Source organism: Mastigoproctus giganteus, chromosome 4 (genome assembly GCF_048544385.1).
Source record: "Mastigoproctus giganteus isolate SK-2022 chromosome 4, ASM4854438v1, whole genome shotgun sequence".
NCBI classification, from domain to species: Eukaryota; Metazoa; Arthropoda; class Arachnida; order Uropygi; family Thelyphonidae; genus Mastigoproctus; species Mastigoproctus giganteus.
Genome location: NC_143578.1, coordinates 71,806,785 through 71,822,844, shown reverse-complemented (window position 1 = coordinate 71,822,844; position 16,060 = coordinate 71,806,785). Strand labels below are relative to the sequence as shown.

The window sequence follows — 16,060 nt, the reverse complement described above, 5'->3', positions numbered from 1 at the left end:
CCATTCATCCTTGAATCATTCAGGTACAATTTTTGCATAGCAGTCTTGAAATGATCCATCACTATCTGGATAAAAATGTAGTGCAGGGTGAAGCTGGTCCAATATGACAAAAAGATATTCACTGGAGGTAACAAGACCTTTTAATGGTATGAGCAAACCCAGTTTGTACATGAACAGAACATACCATGATACCACTTATAACTACTTGGTGCTATTTATTTGGTTTTTTTTTTTAAATTTTTTTTTTAGGAGCATTAGCAACTAAGGCCATATTGCTCCGGGATATGCGGTGGTCATTCCCTGACCTTTCCGCATCCTCCGTATTTGGTGGTGACGGGCTCGAACCCCGGTCTAATCAAGAAGCATGTGCTACGCACTGCTGCTCCTTCCCACCTGGCTACGGAGGCGCCATAACTACTTGGGTGGCAGACATGAGACAGTCTGGATGCATGGCTTCATTAGGTTTGTGCCACTCTCAACCTACCATTGGTGCAAAAAAAGTGTAAATCAAGAACCGGAAGACCACAATCTTTTACCACAGTCCAGTCATGGTATTGAAGGCACCGCTCCAGTTGAATCTTTCAATTTTTTACAGAAAAAAACAGCTTTCATATAGCCACACAACTACCAAATCCCAGATTCTTCAACTCCCACCACATAGTTCAGTTGGAAATACTTTTCCTAAATCGATTTTTTTCAATCATTTGTTGTACATTGCACAATTTGCTTTAAATTCCTGTAGTCTCATTCTTGGAGTACTGACTTTTTTCCACAGCTCTTTCTTTTAGAGCTATATTTCCTATCATTTTCCTCTCATTGTATACGTTTGAGATGGATGCTTTTGATACAGCAGTGATTTTCTTTGTTTTCTCAATTGTGGTTCCTAAATGTGCTCCAGCAATAACACATTTCTGAAAATCAAAAAGATTGCCTGTCTTTGTTAATACGGAAAATTTAACTATTTCATATGCATAGAGCAATCTAGCATAATCCACTAAATTATTTCATAACTTGAAATAATTTAAACATCACAACATAAAAACAGATTCATAAAATGTCACTTGTTTTTTTAATCAAGGGACTGGAAGAACAGTTTGCATCTATCCTCGAGCCATTATTTTCTATGAAAACATGCTGTTTTCTTCTTTAAAATGCAAATAAAGATACCTTAAATAGCTTAATTAACACAAATTACTTTGATATATTAAAATTAACAATTATGATTAAATTCACACAATTAACAATTTTGTAAAAATAAGAAGAACATTTTAATTCAATAACATACCTTTTCTAGTAAGCTTAATTCACATCTTAGTCTTTGGACTGCACTATTTAATGATAAAAGACTAACACGACGGGCATCATCTAATGGCAAGTTTGCAGCTACCCAAAATGAAAATTCTGTGGGATTTTTAGGCATAGCATCCACACGTAAAGAGCGGTTCCAATTTTTTAATTCCTGCTGTATCCGTTTCATCAGAATAACCTAAAAAGTCAATAAATTAAAGCACTATGGTAAGCAGTAAAAAAAAAAGTTTCTGCTGTTTTCATTCATTATTCTGTTTAACTATTCAGTTACAAAGGAGTTTTGATATTAAACCAATTTTCTTTTGCTTTTTTTAAGGAACCTTCATCATTAATTATGAAGTATTAGCATTAGAAATGGCAAATGACACAAAGAAGCAAGCTTATACAGTATCTTATACACTGACAGTGGTAGAGAATGAAGGGGACCTGGGGGTGGTTGTGCAGGCAAATATGAAGTTCTCTGAGCAGTGCAGACGGGCTGCAAGAGTAGCTCATGGTGTATTGTCAATGATATATAGGAATTTTTCTAGCAGGGATAAGGAGGTGATTATTCCCTTGTATAAGGCAATGGTCAGGCCACACCTAGAGTACTGTATACAGGTCTGGGGGCCTCATTTCAAGAAGGATGTAGAGCTGCTGGAACGAGTACAGAGAAGGGCAACAAGATTAGTGAATGGAACAAAGGGGTGCTCTTATGAAGAAAGGCTTAAGTTTTGCAAATTACAGTGTCTGGAGACTAGGCACCAGCGAGGTGATCTGATAGAGGTGTATAAAGCCTTGAATGGTTTGAGCATGCTCAATGCTGATGGGATTCTTCCTCTCGCTCAGAATAATCACCTGAGAGGGCATAAATTCAAATTGAGGAAAGACAGATGTAGGATAGACGTGCGGAAATTTGCCTTTAGCCAGCGGGTGGTTGGTTGGTGGAACAGACTTCCATCCCTTGTCGTGGAAGTTGATAGCCTAAATAAGTTTAAGGCTCAGCTGGACAGATATTTTGAATGAACAGAGGGGTGAAGTGGAAGTGGTTTTTTTTTTTTTTTTTGGCTGATGCTGCATAAGCTTGCTTTCTTGCATCAAATGCCTCTACTAATGCTAATGCTAATGTATCAACAAAAAAAAACAAACAAAAAAACCAGCCTTCCCACATCACTATCCAATCTGGTCTAATAATTGCCTAATTCATCTTCAAATTTATTCAAATCACCACTTCAATGACATCAGATGGAAGTTTGTGTTCCAACAATAAAATATTCTATAACTATTCTATCTCAATTTAAATTTATATCCTCCATTATGGCATCTTTATAGTCTTGGCAAGAATAAGGATGCCATAAGGAAGGATAAATGCCCTTTTATAGCCCCACTAATCTTGGCCTTCTCTGCACCCGTTTCAACAGATCCACATCTTTCTAAAAATTAGACTTCCAGACATGCAATAATCAAGATATGATTCACTACTTTGCTGTGATACAGACGTTTTGCTGAAATACAGACGTTTTGCCAGCAAAACGTCTGTATATCATTAAAAAAAAAAAAAACCTCATGAACAGTCTTAATAGCCTGTCTGCACTGCCAGAACTTCAAGTCTGATTGCACAATTATCCCAGGTCTTTTTCATTCTCTACTATCTTGAGACAGAATAACATCAACTGTGTGGTATACCACACAGTTGATGTTATTCTGTTGGTATGTGTGGGATTACTAATACCATGAAGTTTAACATTGACAAATGCAATACCTTGCATTTGTAAACGCTAAACTTGAACAACCACTTCTCAGCCCATCTGGCTACTTTTTCTAGATCTTGTTGCATTAGCATATCCTAATTATTGTCATTAACCAACCAGCCAACAGTTGTATTATTTGCAAACTTAGACATCAAGCCTGACATGCCTTTATCAAAATCATTTATAAATAGTGAAAACAACAATATGACAAGAACTGAACATGAACTTGGACTGACTAATGTTATTAGTTTTCACTAATAACATTAGTCAAAGAGCAATGCCCATAGATAACTACTCTCAGTCTTCTTCCACTCAACCATCCCTTTAACATAGCAGTAGCTTGCCCATAATGCCACACTGCTCCAATTTTTACAGCAGTATTTCATGTGGAACAGCATAAAAATCTTTTCTGAAATCTAAGTATATGATGTCAGATGGAATTGAGAGGTGGCAATTGATTTTTAATATTGACAAATACATAGTACTATGCATGGGTAGCAGTAATCCCAGACATGTCAACTGGATAGTATTGTTATTCTGAGAAAAAGACATAAGTGTAATTGTACAAAATGTCAAAATGAATTTATGTTTCATGGCGGTCTCCAGGGTTCCCCCTATTAGCTGCTGTAGCATCTGTTTGAGACATGTGCCAATGCCGGTAGTATGGTAAGTGTGGGTGTGCAGTGTACGTGTTTGTTCTGTTGAATGTTTGCCGGCTTCTTCGCAGGTATGGGGCATACAATGAGTTTGTTCACTGCTCCCTGCCTACCATCCTTCGGCAAGTGGAGGCACACCAGAGTTCACATTGCACCAATGGTACACCCAGGAAGAGGTTCCTCTGGAGAGGAGCCTCCCCGTGGGGGCTCCCACAAAAAAAAAGTGAAAGGAAGATTGCATGTCAGTGGGAGAAGTCAGATTTTAGGGTGGGGGGGAGTAAAGTTTTAGGCAGTAGGGAATGGAATAGAGAGGCATCCCTTGAGAAAAGTAGAATTAGGACAGTGGGACCCTTTGGTTTCGATCAGAATTCTTTGGCTTGGTCTCGTGCTATGATCTTTGTCATTGTTAGTGAGTGTTCAAATCAGTGTCCATCTGCGTCCGGGTTCTATTTAGAGTAGTAAGGATTCTTCTCTTGCTTTTGAAGAGGCTGAGAGCAAAGTCAGCATATGAGGTGAATCTTTGAGGAGTTGAGATGAGATTTTTGACATTTTCTTGATAATATACTTCAATGATTATTTGTAATTGAGCTCTTAGGTCCTGATAAATGTGGCATTGGAAGATTAGGTAACTGACTGGTGATCCACAGGGGCAGAGATGTGAGTCTGTTAGTCCAACAGAGTACAACTTTGAGTTTATACTGCCATGTCCGGTTAGCAAAAACGATAGGTGAAGTCCAGGCCTGAACCATGCACGGTATTGTTTGTCGAATATTTTAGCTTCTGGTTGGAATTCATATGTGATTCTTCCTAGTGCCGAGCCAGTCCACTCCCTTTTCCACTCATCCATCATTTCTTCAATTATTCTCTTGTCTTCTTTAGTTGACATGTTCAGGTTTATTGCCTAGTCTCCATTTCTTGTAGGGAGGCTCTTCCTTCTGTAGTGTTGAAGATGGTATAAGGCTACTTCACGTTGGATCAGGCAGCTTGTCACATATGACCTGGAGTGCAAAGGTAAGCACTGTTCTGCAGGCTCTCGAGATTGCAAGCAGGAAAAATCTTTGGGCCTGCAGAAGGTATTTCTTCACAAGGCTGTTGGTGATTCTTTGGCATCTGCAGCGTAACAAGCAATGGGGATGAAGATGCATTCGTTAGCACTACACCTTAATATCATATAAAAAAATTCCTTAATGGGTTTCTGTTTAATAGAAGCTCCTCGCTTTTTAGCTGCTATACTTTGTAGGTGCCTAAGTAATAAAACATCGGCTATCCTCCTGCTGCACAATATAACATAAAGTTGAATTGTTTACACCTTCTGTGTATGTCATTTGTTTTGGTAGTTTCTGTATACTCTTCATAGTCACCTTCACTTTTCATCTTTTTGTTCGTCACCAAGTTTTTCGACCATGTCATCAGTCATTTCCAGATGCTCATCAGAATTCATCCATGTTTTAATATCCTCTGTAGTAAGTGTCCAAAACAGTAAGGTTATTGCCTAGTTCTAAAAGGGTTTCCTCATCTCTTTTGTCTTCATTTTCTATCTCATTCTCATTGACTTCATTTTGGGAGCATAAAATATTTTTCCCACGATTAAATAAGAGTAGATGTTTTAACATCATTCCATGTTTCTGCCCACCAGTAAATAATGTCTTTGATGTTTATTTTTTTAAGATTCTCATCAACACTGATCCCTGTTTCAAGATTTTGAAGCAGACGTCACCTATAGCTGCATTTCAGTCTCCAAAACACCTTGATCTAGAGGCTGAAGAAGGGATATCACATTAGGTCGCAAAAACAGAGCTCTGATGTCACCAAAATCTTGATCATTTTTGTCTGGATAGGATGAAGCTTTGTCTAAAATTAAAAGTGCTTTATGGAGAAGTTTATTTTCTTTCTAATATTTAAAAAAAAACTTGAATCCATCCATGAATTTTTTTGATTTGCATAGTTATCAGGCAAACAGTTTACATATTGTAAAGCTCAGGGATTCTTTGACTTTCAAATGACAGTTAGTTTAAGATTATGTCCCCTGATGAATTTCAACATGCCAGTACCACATTCTCTCCTTGCTTCGTTTATAACCAGGAGCTGATTTTTCTTTTCTAGCTGTAAGTGTTTTGGATGGGAGCATTTTATAATTCAGGCCTGTTTTGTCACAATTATAAATTTGATCCAAATTCAAATTTTCTTCTTGAATAATTTTTGCTAATTTAGTAGTAAATGTTGCTATTTCTTCTGTACTAGCTGATAATTTTTCCCAAGTGATGTTCAGATTTTTAACTCCAAACCTTTTTTCTAACGATCCAACCAACCATTACTTGTGGTAAATTGTCTTTTCCCTTCATTAAAATGCATATGAAATGAGTGTCACCAAAGATAAGCATAGGAGCAGAAAAATCCTTTTTGTGAGATATAAGACAGGACTGAGTTTTAGAAGGATTGAAATCAACTAAATTGTCTTTGCCCTACTGGAAAATTACCTGGAGATCGGCATTTAAGGAACTGGTAGCGGATATTCGAGAAGTTGAAGCTGATTGAGCAATGCGAATTTCTCAAGGTTATGTCCTTGAGGTTATGTCCTAGAAAGTGGAATGCAATGTACTATCATCAGCAAAACATTCATGAGTGTTTTTGCTATTAAAAAAAACTCATATTACTGATTTCTTTGTATATTTTTAAGGTTAGGTTTCCTAAGCTAACCTTAAAAACATACAACGATAGGATAGGGAAAAAAGTAAAAGGTTTCCTTACCTAATTTTAAAAGGTTAGGTTATGAAATAATAGGAAAAGGTTTCCTTATATTTTTTAACCTAACCTAACCTAACCTCATGGACAAAAATAGGGTTCACGGTTAGGTTAGGAAATAATAGGAAAAGATGGATTCTTTATATATATATGTAACATAACATCAATGAATCACTTAACACATGATGTTATCATTTGTCATGCCTATATGTCAATCAAGATATCGTTCTTGACTTCTACTGCCGATACCAATAACACGCACTGTCTGTTTTTACCAAGAATGCAGGGAGAAACTGCATGTAGCGGTAAACCAATTTTTCCAGTAACTTTCCCGTAGTTCTTGTTTGTTTGGTTTTTAGGAGCATTAGCAACTAAGGTCATATTGCTCCAGGATATGCGGTGGTCATTCCCTGACCTTTCCGCATCCGTATTTGGTGGTGACAGGCTCAAACCCCGCGTAGTTCTTGTGTTGGCTTTCTTTACATTCACTGAAAATCCTTTCCTATAAATAGTAATAACTACACTTTTTTTCCTGGGTTAATTGCTTGAATGCCATACAAGTGCTGAATAGCAATTGACAACACTACTAAGGGATAGATGTCTTTATACACAGGAAGACACAAAAACATGCATTAATAACACAGTTCGCAAACAAGAAGTATTCCACATGATGCAATGGGGTCATTCCATGTCAAGTGGCCTAGGGGTACCTGCTCGACCATCTTCAATTTTGTTGAAACTTGGTGTGGATGTTTAAACAGGTTTCAAATGAAGCTGTGCAAAATTTCAGTTCAAAATATAGTATGCTTGAAGCACCAGCACCTTTTTTGTGGAGGTCACTTGTGTTATGTGGAATAAATCACAAAAAATTTTCAAAGTTTTAAGTGTTATAATTACACAACGGTGAGAGATAGTGCTCTGAAACTTGGTATACCTAGTTAACCTTTGGCAGAGAATGCAAAACTTTTGGTGTCCAGGCTCAAAAATCTTCACATTTTTTACAATGCAGTCTAAAACTGGCACAAAAATTTGTTGCGACAAATTTAAGCAAGATTTTTGAAAGTCATAACTTTGAAATAAAAACCCTTAGTACCTTCTTCTTTGAACATTCCACTTACCAACTGCATGAATTCAGCCTAACTAAATATCAGCTCTTATACTTGTTTTCTGGCTGAGATATTTTCCTTCAAAGATTGACTCAAAATTTGAAAGTCAAATTTGACCTATCTTAAGGGGCATATATCTTAATGTGGGCCACCTTCAATTCTCTCATTTTTGCCATCACTGGAAAGAGCAGAGTTTCAGCTACAAGGGTCATGGTTTACCTGTTTTGTGTCTTTGCACTTAAGGACTTAAAATTAAGCCTAAACATCAAGTAGTTTATGTGCCGTATTGTTATTGTGTGAGATCTTTTTTGTTGCAGAACACTTCAACAAAAAAGATCCTGCTTAATGTTTAGAATAATATAGAAATAGAGTATTTTCTAAAATGTTCTAGAATTCCAGAACATTCAGGAATATTCTTGAATTAAAAAAAAAAAAAAAAAAACTGATGAACATTCTAGAACTCGGGAATATTCTAGAATCATACAAAAACAAAGTATAAATAGCTGATATTTGAACCATGCTGTTATTAATGAGTTTTATCTTCATGATGAACAGTTTGTTTATTTTGTTCCTCTATTTTTTAATGTTTGACTGTAATAAAGTTAATTAAGTTTTCATTGCTTGCAGGTCCACTTATTAGTCAGCATGAAAGCCATGGAATCAGAAGATTTTGCTAGAGATAAGCTGGACTCATGCACCATCAGTCATATGGATAATTCTAAATGTCATGTAGTAGTAGTGGCATGTGATGCAAGAAAGCAAATGTATGAGCATATGCAGCATCAGCCAAAAATCACACCATTCCCTCCAAATGCCTGTCCAGTTCCTCCTTAAATTTATTCAACCTATCAACTTCCACAACAACATATGGAAGTTTGTTCCAGCAATTAACCACCCGCTGGCTAAAGGCAAATTTCCGCACATCTATTCTACATCTGTCCTTTCTTAATTTGAATTTATGCCCCCTTAGGTTCGTAATCTGAACAAGTGGAAGGATCCCATCAGAATTCAGCGTGCTGAACCCATTCAAGGCCTTATACACCTCAATCAGATCACCGCGCAGGTGCCTAGTCTCCAGCCACTGCAATTTGCAGAACTTAAGCCTCTCTTGGTAAGAGGATCCCTTCATTCCCCTCACCAATCTTGTTGCCCTTCTCTGTACACGCTCAAGTAAATCTACATGCTTCCTAAAATGAGGCCTCCAGACCTGTACGCAGTACTCAAGGCGTGGCCTGACCATTGCCTTATACAGAGGGATAATCACCTCCTTTCCCTGCTAGCAAAATTCCTATATATCATTGACAAAACCCCATGACCTGCCCTGGCAGCCTGTCTGCATTGCTCAGAAAACTTCATATCTGCCTGCACAATTACTCCCAGGTCTTTTTCATTTTCTACCACCTTAAGTGTAGTACCACACAGCTGGTACGTTTCTCTGGGGTTACTTCTACCCATATGCAGTACTTTGCATTTGTCAAGGTTAAACTTCAGTTGCCACTTCTTAGCCCACCTGCCCCAATTATCTAGATCCTGTTGCAGTAGCACACTGCCATTACTGTCATTAACAACTCTGCCAACCTTTGTATCATCTGCAAACTTCGACATTAAGCCTGATATACCTTCATCAATATCATTGATAAATATACAAAACAACAGTGGACCCAACACCGAACCCTGTGGGACTCCACTAATAACATTAGTCCAAGAAGAGCAGCACCCATTGATTACCACCCTCTGTCTTCTCGCACTTAACCATCCTTTTATCCATTGTAGCAACTTACCCTTAATACCATTCTGCTCCAATCTGTACAATAGTCTTCCATGCGCAACAGTATCAAAAGCTTTCCTGAAATCCAAATATATGATATCAAAATTATTTTTTGCATCCAGTTCCTTTGTAACCACATCATAATATCCTATCAAATTTGTCAGACAAGACTTTCCCCTTAACAAACCCATGCTGTGTCTGAATTATTGCTGCAGTCTTGTCTAGATGATCCTGCAATGCACCTTTAACCAGCGACTCCATTATTTTACCCGGAACAGAAGTTAAACTAACTGGTCTGTAATTACTCGTGTCACCCTTCGATCCCCCTTTGTGAATTGGGGATACATTTGCACATCTCCAGTCTGTGGAAACCTCCCCTGAGTCCAAGGATGCACTCATAATTATGGCTAAGGGTTTGCTTAGTTGCTTTGCCGCTTCCTTTAATATAACTGGATAGATCCCATCCACTCTGGGTGCTTTTCTTACGTTTAACTTCAACATCCTATACACGCAAAATGGGGTTAAAATTATTTAAAGAATTTCAATTTGAAGAACAACAGCTGACAGGTCGATGTTGTGGAGTAAAACTGGGAGAAGAAGACAATTTGTCTACATCCTGAAGCTTTGCTCTTAAAAAATTTGAATTTTTGTAGTGTTCATGTTGTAATTGCTCATGTTCAAATACAAGATGTAATTGCCAGTAAATTACATCTATTGGTGGCTTGGATCCAAATGACATCATGGATCCAAGTGCAAGTCATCAGTGTGGAAATTGCTTGGATTATAATGAGCTGCTGAAAGAATTGAAAGAAAAGTTGAGAGTATCAAGTCATTCAGAAATGTTTGTTTGTTTGTTTGTTTGTTTGTTATTTGGTTTTTAGGAGCATTAGCAACTAAGGCCATATTGCTCCGGAGATATGCAGTGGTCATTCCGTGACCTTTCCACATCCTCCGTATTTGGTGGTCAAGGGCTCGAACCCTGGTCTAATCAAGAAATGTGTGCTACACACTGCTGCTCCTGCCCACCTGGCTATGGAGGCGCCCGTTCAGAAATACTTCAAATATTAACACTAGCTCCAATTAGCTGGTCCATAAAGAAAACAATGGAAGAGTTTAGTGACTCAGCAAGAATGATCAAGAAAGCTAGAAAACTTAAAGCAGAAGAAGGAATCATGGCCATACCTGGAAAAAAACTTTATGAGAAAGTAAAGCAAAAGATGATGGAATTTTTTGAAGATGATGAATTTAGTTGGACATACCCTGGGAAGAAAGATTACATTTCCATTAGAAATGTAGATGAAATAAAAATGCAAATGCAAAAGTGACTACTACTCAGCAACTTGAAGGAAATGTTTATATAACTTATCGAGATAGAAATGGATCTGACATTGGATTTTCTAAATTTTGTGAACTTCGACCTAAGTGGTGTGTCACAATTGGTGCAAACACAATCTGTATGTGTATGCACAATCCATCAAAATGTCAAGTTAATTCCAACAGCAAGTTCTGTTGTGATTACACGGATCTCATTAGAAAAACAGTCTGATTTGGAGTCAAAAGATTGTATTCTTCATCAGTGTGAAAAATGCCCAGGAATAGATGAATTAAAAAAGTTTCTAGAGAATATTTTTGAAAACAATGAAACAGAAGATATTATTGAATTCAAGCACTGGATACACTAGACACAAAGCAATTAACAACAGAAGATTTTATTGAAGAGTTGAGTACAAAGATATTCAACTTTTCCTGTTTGTTTGTTATTTGGTTTTTAGGAGCATTAGCAACTAAGGCCATATTGCTCCGGGATATGCGGTGGTCATTCCCTGACCTTTCCGCATCCTCCATATTTGGTGGTGACGGGCTCGAACCCCAGTCTAATCAAGAAGCGTGTACTTTTCCTCTCATCACTACATTGCTAAATATCAAAGTTATCATTTGAAGTCAACAAAGGAAAGCCTAATGACAGGAGAATTGGTCATCTTAATGGTTTTTTTTAGAAAATTATTCATTGTTGTGCAAGATGCTGTTCAAGGATTCCACTGGGAGAATAGCCAGGCTACATTGCATCCATTTGTCATTTATTACAAGGATGTTGAACTTCAGAATATAAGTTTCTGCATAATCAGTGACTGCCTTTGATGTGACACAATTGCAGTGCATGTTTTCTAACCAACTTAATTGAATATTTGAAGAGTTTCATTACAGAAATCAGGCACATTTACTACTTCAGTGATGGTTCTGCAGCTCAATACAATAATTTCAAGAATTTTTTTATCAGTGCTGAATGGAATTTCTTTGGCACTAGCCACGGCAAGTCACCACGTGATGGAATTGGTGGAACAATAAAACCACCAATGGAACAATTGGGGGTTGGAGATTGGCAGCACGTGCAAGTCTCCAACGCCCAATTGAAAACCAAATCCTGATACCAAGAAACATGTTTGAATTTTGTGACAAGCATGTGACTGGAATAAAATTCTGTTTTGTTTCTAAAGAGGAAATTGAGCAAGTAAGGCCATCTCAAGAGAAAAGATTCATAGACAGTCATACTTTTGCTGGTACAAGAGAAAATCATCACTTCATTCCTATTGATGCAAGACAGATTCGTGTTTGCAGAGTATCGAATGACACACCATCATCATTTGTAGCTCGTGTAGATCAGACTAGTGAAACCAATATTCAATATGTGCCAATTGTTAATTTACAACCTGGCCAATACATTGCCGGCATTTATGACAATAATTAGTGGATTGGAAATATTTGTGAAATTTCATTTGAAGAACATGATGTATTGGTAATATTTCATGCATCCTCATGGAGTAACTCGCTTGTTTCACTGGCCTGCTAGACAAGATGTCTGCCAGATTCCTGAATAAATTATTGCCAATCTTCCAGCTCCAAAAACAACAACAATGGGACGACAATATAGTTTGCTTCAAGTAGTAATATCAACCATCAATGAAAAATTTCAGTCCATTACAAAGCAGTGATTCAATATCTTCACACTCGCTTATTTCAAATTGTATTGTGTTTTAAATAAATTTTGTTGCAATTATAACTTTTTTCTAGCTTAGAAACCAATATAAAATCATCTTTATGCTTGGAATCCTGAATAAAGACCACTTTTCAGACTTGGGAACTTGGCACTAAAGAAACCCATGCAATTTCTTTTCTTGCCATTTGCACCCCTATTGTAAAAAATACAGATCTTTTTGTGCATTGGCAATATATCCCTTCTCCTTAAGCCAAAGGGCAGAGTAATTGCAGAAAATTTCACTCTTGTAAATGCAATAGTTCTGTCCTTATTGAGATGCAAAACTTCAGCATCAAATAAGTATGCAAATACAGTAGACTCCATTTTCCGGATATGGTAAAAAAAAAAAAAAAAATTCCCGGATAATCGATTTCCTGGTTAATCCAAAAATACAGTAAATCCCCGACATACGTAGGAGATATATTCCAGGACTTATTACGTCATAAGTCGAGTTTTACGTAACTTGCAAATGACTAAATATTGCTACTCTATCCCTGATATGCCAAAATTACAAAAACAACATAATATCCTCAGAAGAATGAAGGAAAATAGTTATATATTTTTAATTAGTTCAATTAACAACTTTATCTGGGGACAGCAGTGAAGTGGCCAGAGTGGCACATAAGAAAAGAAAATGTAAAAGGAAGAAAAAAACGCATGTTATTATACTGTAAACTGATATGTATTTCATAGTTTTGGTTATCATAGTTGACTTCATTGGTGCCAATCGCTTCACCGCTTCTTGTATTCTGACTTTCTCCTTTATTGTGTTCACCTTTGCCACTGACAAATCTGAATTCCACACGATACTTGTTAATGTTTGGGTATTTTCATACGTCATTATTTTAATTTTCTGATCCAACTCGATCACTTTCCTTTTCTTGATAGATTTACTAGTACCACTGTCACTTATTCTCTTAGTAGGCACCATGATAACAGTCAAAATTAAATTTTCTGAAAAGAACTTCACAGGGTTAAGACAAAAACTCACTATTATCACCCCACGTGAGGTCACATTTTACTAAAGCCCATTTCTGGAAGTCACTGCCATAAAACAAAAACAAATTGCACTTTCCGGGTTATTGGGCTTTTCTGTTAGTGCAATTCATTATAAATGGGTAGTAAACTCAATCTTATTGCATTTGCAATAATACCAATAGCTGGAATTCTGTGGGTTTTTATGTTATTATGGTGAAATGTGTGTCTCCTTCATTGAAATCTTCGGTCTTATTAAAAATATATAAATATTTTTATATAAAATATATATATAAAAATATTTCGACTTACTATATCGAAAAATGTTCAGCAACCTATGTAAAAAGTATGGCGATAGATAAAAAATGAAAAAATTTACCACGCACTACTCGCGTGTCCAATATGATGCTTCCCTTTATTTTTTACAATGATGCATATGGTTTGGTCACCAACATTATAATGGTTCTTTAGAGATTTAACAGATGCACCGGTTTAAAACTTTTGAATAATTTCAAGTTTTTGTTTAATTGAAAGCAAAACTCTTGCATTTTCCCATCATTTTCGCGATTTCTAAACAAAAAAAAAAAAAGTTACTGTAAAAAAAAAAAAAAAAATTTCTGACACCCCTGACATAAATAACGAAACAAAATTTGTCCTTTTGCGGTGCAATGGAACACAACAATAGAAGACGCACTAGAACAAACTAAACATTTCGTCCTTTTTTTTTTTAGCGGCGGGAGGGAAGACAGCAGGGGATTGCAAGATAACAGGTACACTGATCTCCCAATGACGACTTATAATGCACTTCTTGTTGCTTATTTATGACTTGCAAAACATCTGTTTATACCTTTATATTTATTACTTGAATTTTATATAAGATTTCTGATTGATTTTTTTTCCCTTTTTTTTTTTTTTTTGCAATAATACCAATAGCTGGAATTCTGTGGATTTTTATGTTATTATGGTGAAATGTGTGTCTCCTTCATTGAAATCTTCGGTCTTATTAAAAATATATAAATAACATAACATAAGTCCAAAGCTACGTAAGTCAGCGGCTTACGTTTTTTTTGGAGTCTTGAAGTGTTCCGGTAAATCAAGAGTTTGCTGTATTATGTGGAAGATATAAAAAGTTTAAGGCCATTTTTTAGGGCTTAAGTAGCAAGACACAAAACTGAAAGACAATGATTCTTGTTGCTTAAAACTTGCTGTTTCCAATGGTGGCAAAAACAAGAGAATTGAAAGTGCCCCACATTAAGATATTTGCCCCTAAAGATAGATCAAAATTTGACTTTCAAATTTTGAGTCTATCTTTGAAGGAAAATATTTCAGCCAGCAAACAAGTATAACAGCTCATATTTAGTTAGCTGAGAATGCAAAATTCCTGCAGACTTTCAAAATGACTTTCAAAAGTCTTGCTTAAATTTGTTGCGACAAATTTTTGGTGCCAGTTTTAGACCGCATTGTAAAAAATGTGAAGGTTTATGAGCCTGGACTCCAAACGTTTTGCATTCTCTGCCAAAAGTTAACTAGGTATACCAAGTTTCAGAGTACTATCTCTCGATGTTGTGAAACAGTAACACTTAAAACTTTGAAAATCTTTTGTGATTTGCTCTGCGTAACACAAGTGACCTCCACAAAAAAGGTGCTGGTGCCTCAAGCATACTATATTTTGAACTACATTTTTGCACAGCTTCTTTAAACAGGAAACCTGTTTAATCATCTATACCATGTTTCAACAAAATTGAAGATGGTCGAGCAGGGACCATCTTCAAAATTAGGCCACTTGATATGGAATCACCCAATGTTAACACAGTCAAAGCTCTTTACAGCAACCCTTTTACCATCCCAGCACATTATAACAACAGTGTGGTAGGTCCTGGCTGATTTCTCATAAACCTAATGCTATAAACCCATACAAACATTTTTTCCCATAAACCTAAAAAGTCTGGGAACGAGACTATAAGTGTGAAGACATGGACTTCTCAAACTGCTGGAAACAGACAAGTTTTCTTTGAAATTTTATCATATTTTTGATTACAAATAGATTTCATTTGTAATCAAAGTTTTAAGATTTAAGTTTTACAAATAGATTAAATGCTTTGTAGCATTTGTTAGTGTATTTTTCAAATTTAGCTAATAATTTTGTAAGTTAAAACTTGTTGATACACGGATATGAGGATATCCATGTGTTGGACAAGATTTTGCAGCTCCAGTGACTTAATTTGTTTAAATTATTTTCTATAAGTAGCTTATAGTCCTAGTCAAGCTCTTGGTTTATTTTGAATTTAAATAGCGATTTTGAAAGTTAATACTTAGTGTCCACAGATTTTACCGTTCGTAACTTTTCGCCATTGTTATACGCTACAGAATAGCGTAATGTATATCCTGAACTAGACAGTGTATGGTTTAACATGAAACTAGATAGCAAAAATTGTATTGGAAATCGGTTAGTATAGTTTAGTATAGTATTATCAATTAATCAGCAAAATTTATTAATCTTATTAAATTTCATTGTTAATTAAACTGTGCTTAAACGGAATCATGACCCAGACTAGAGGAGCAAAGCAATACTCACAGATTAGCCAGAGTGCTGTGGCATGGGGGAGAACCAAAGGGGTTGATTCTCCAATGCTTATCAGTCTAAAAAAAATGCACGAAATATGAAATGTTTGCAGACCTGTCTAGGACAGGCATGACTGGCCAAGGAGGATGTCTTTTTGTGTACTAGGTGCAAAGATTGT

The 16,060-nt window shown here is 36.4% G+C and overlaps 1 protein-coding gene across 1 annotated transcript in view; it reads right to left on the bottom strand.

Annotated features, from left to right (window-relative positions):
- Nucleotides 1-16,060, bottom strand: part of LOC150086827 (protein cereblon-like) — a 204,849-nt gene that overhangs the window by 22,115 nt on the left and 166,674 nt on the right. The window contains exon 7 of the mRNA XM_090371601.1: nt 1,286-1,486. Within this exon, the coding sequence (XP_090227727.1) occupies nt 1,286-1,486 (201 nt within the window). The remainder of the gene's footprint in view (nt 1-1,285; nt 1,487-16,060) is intronic.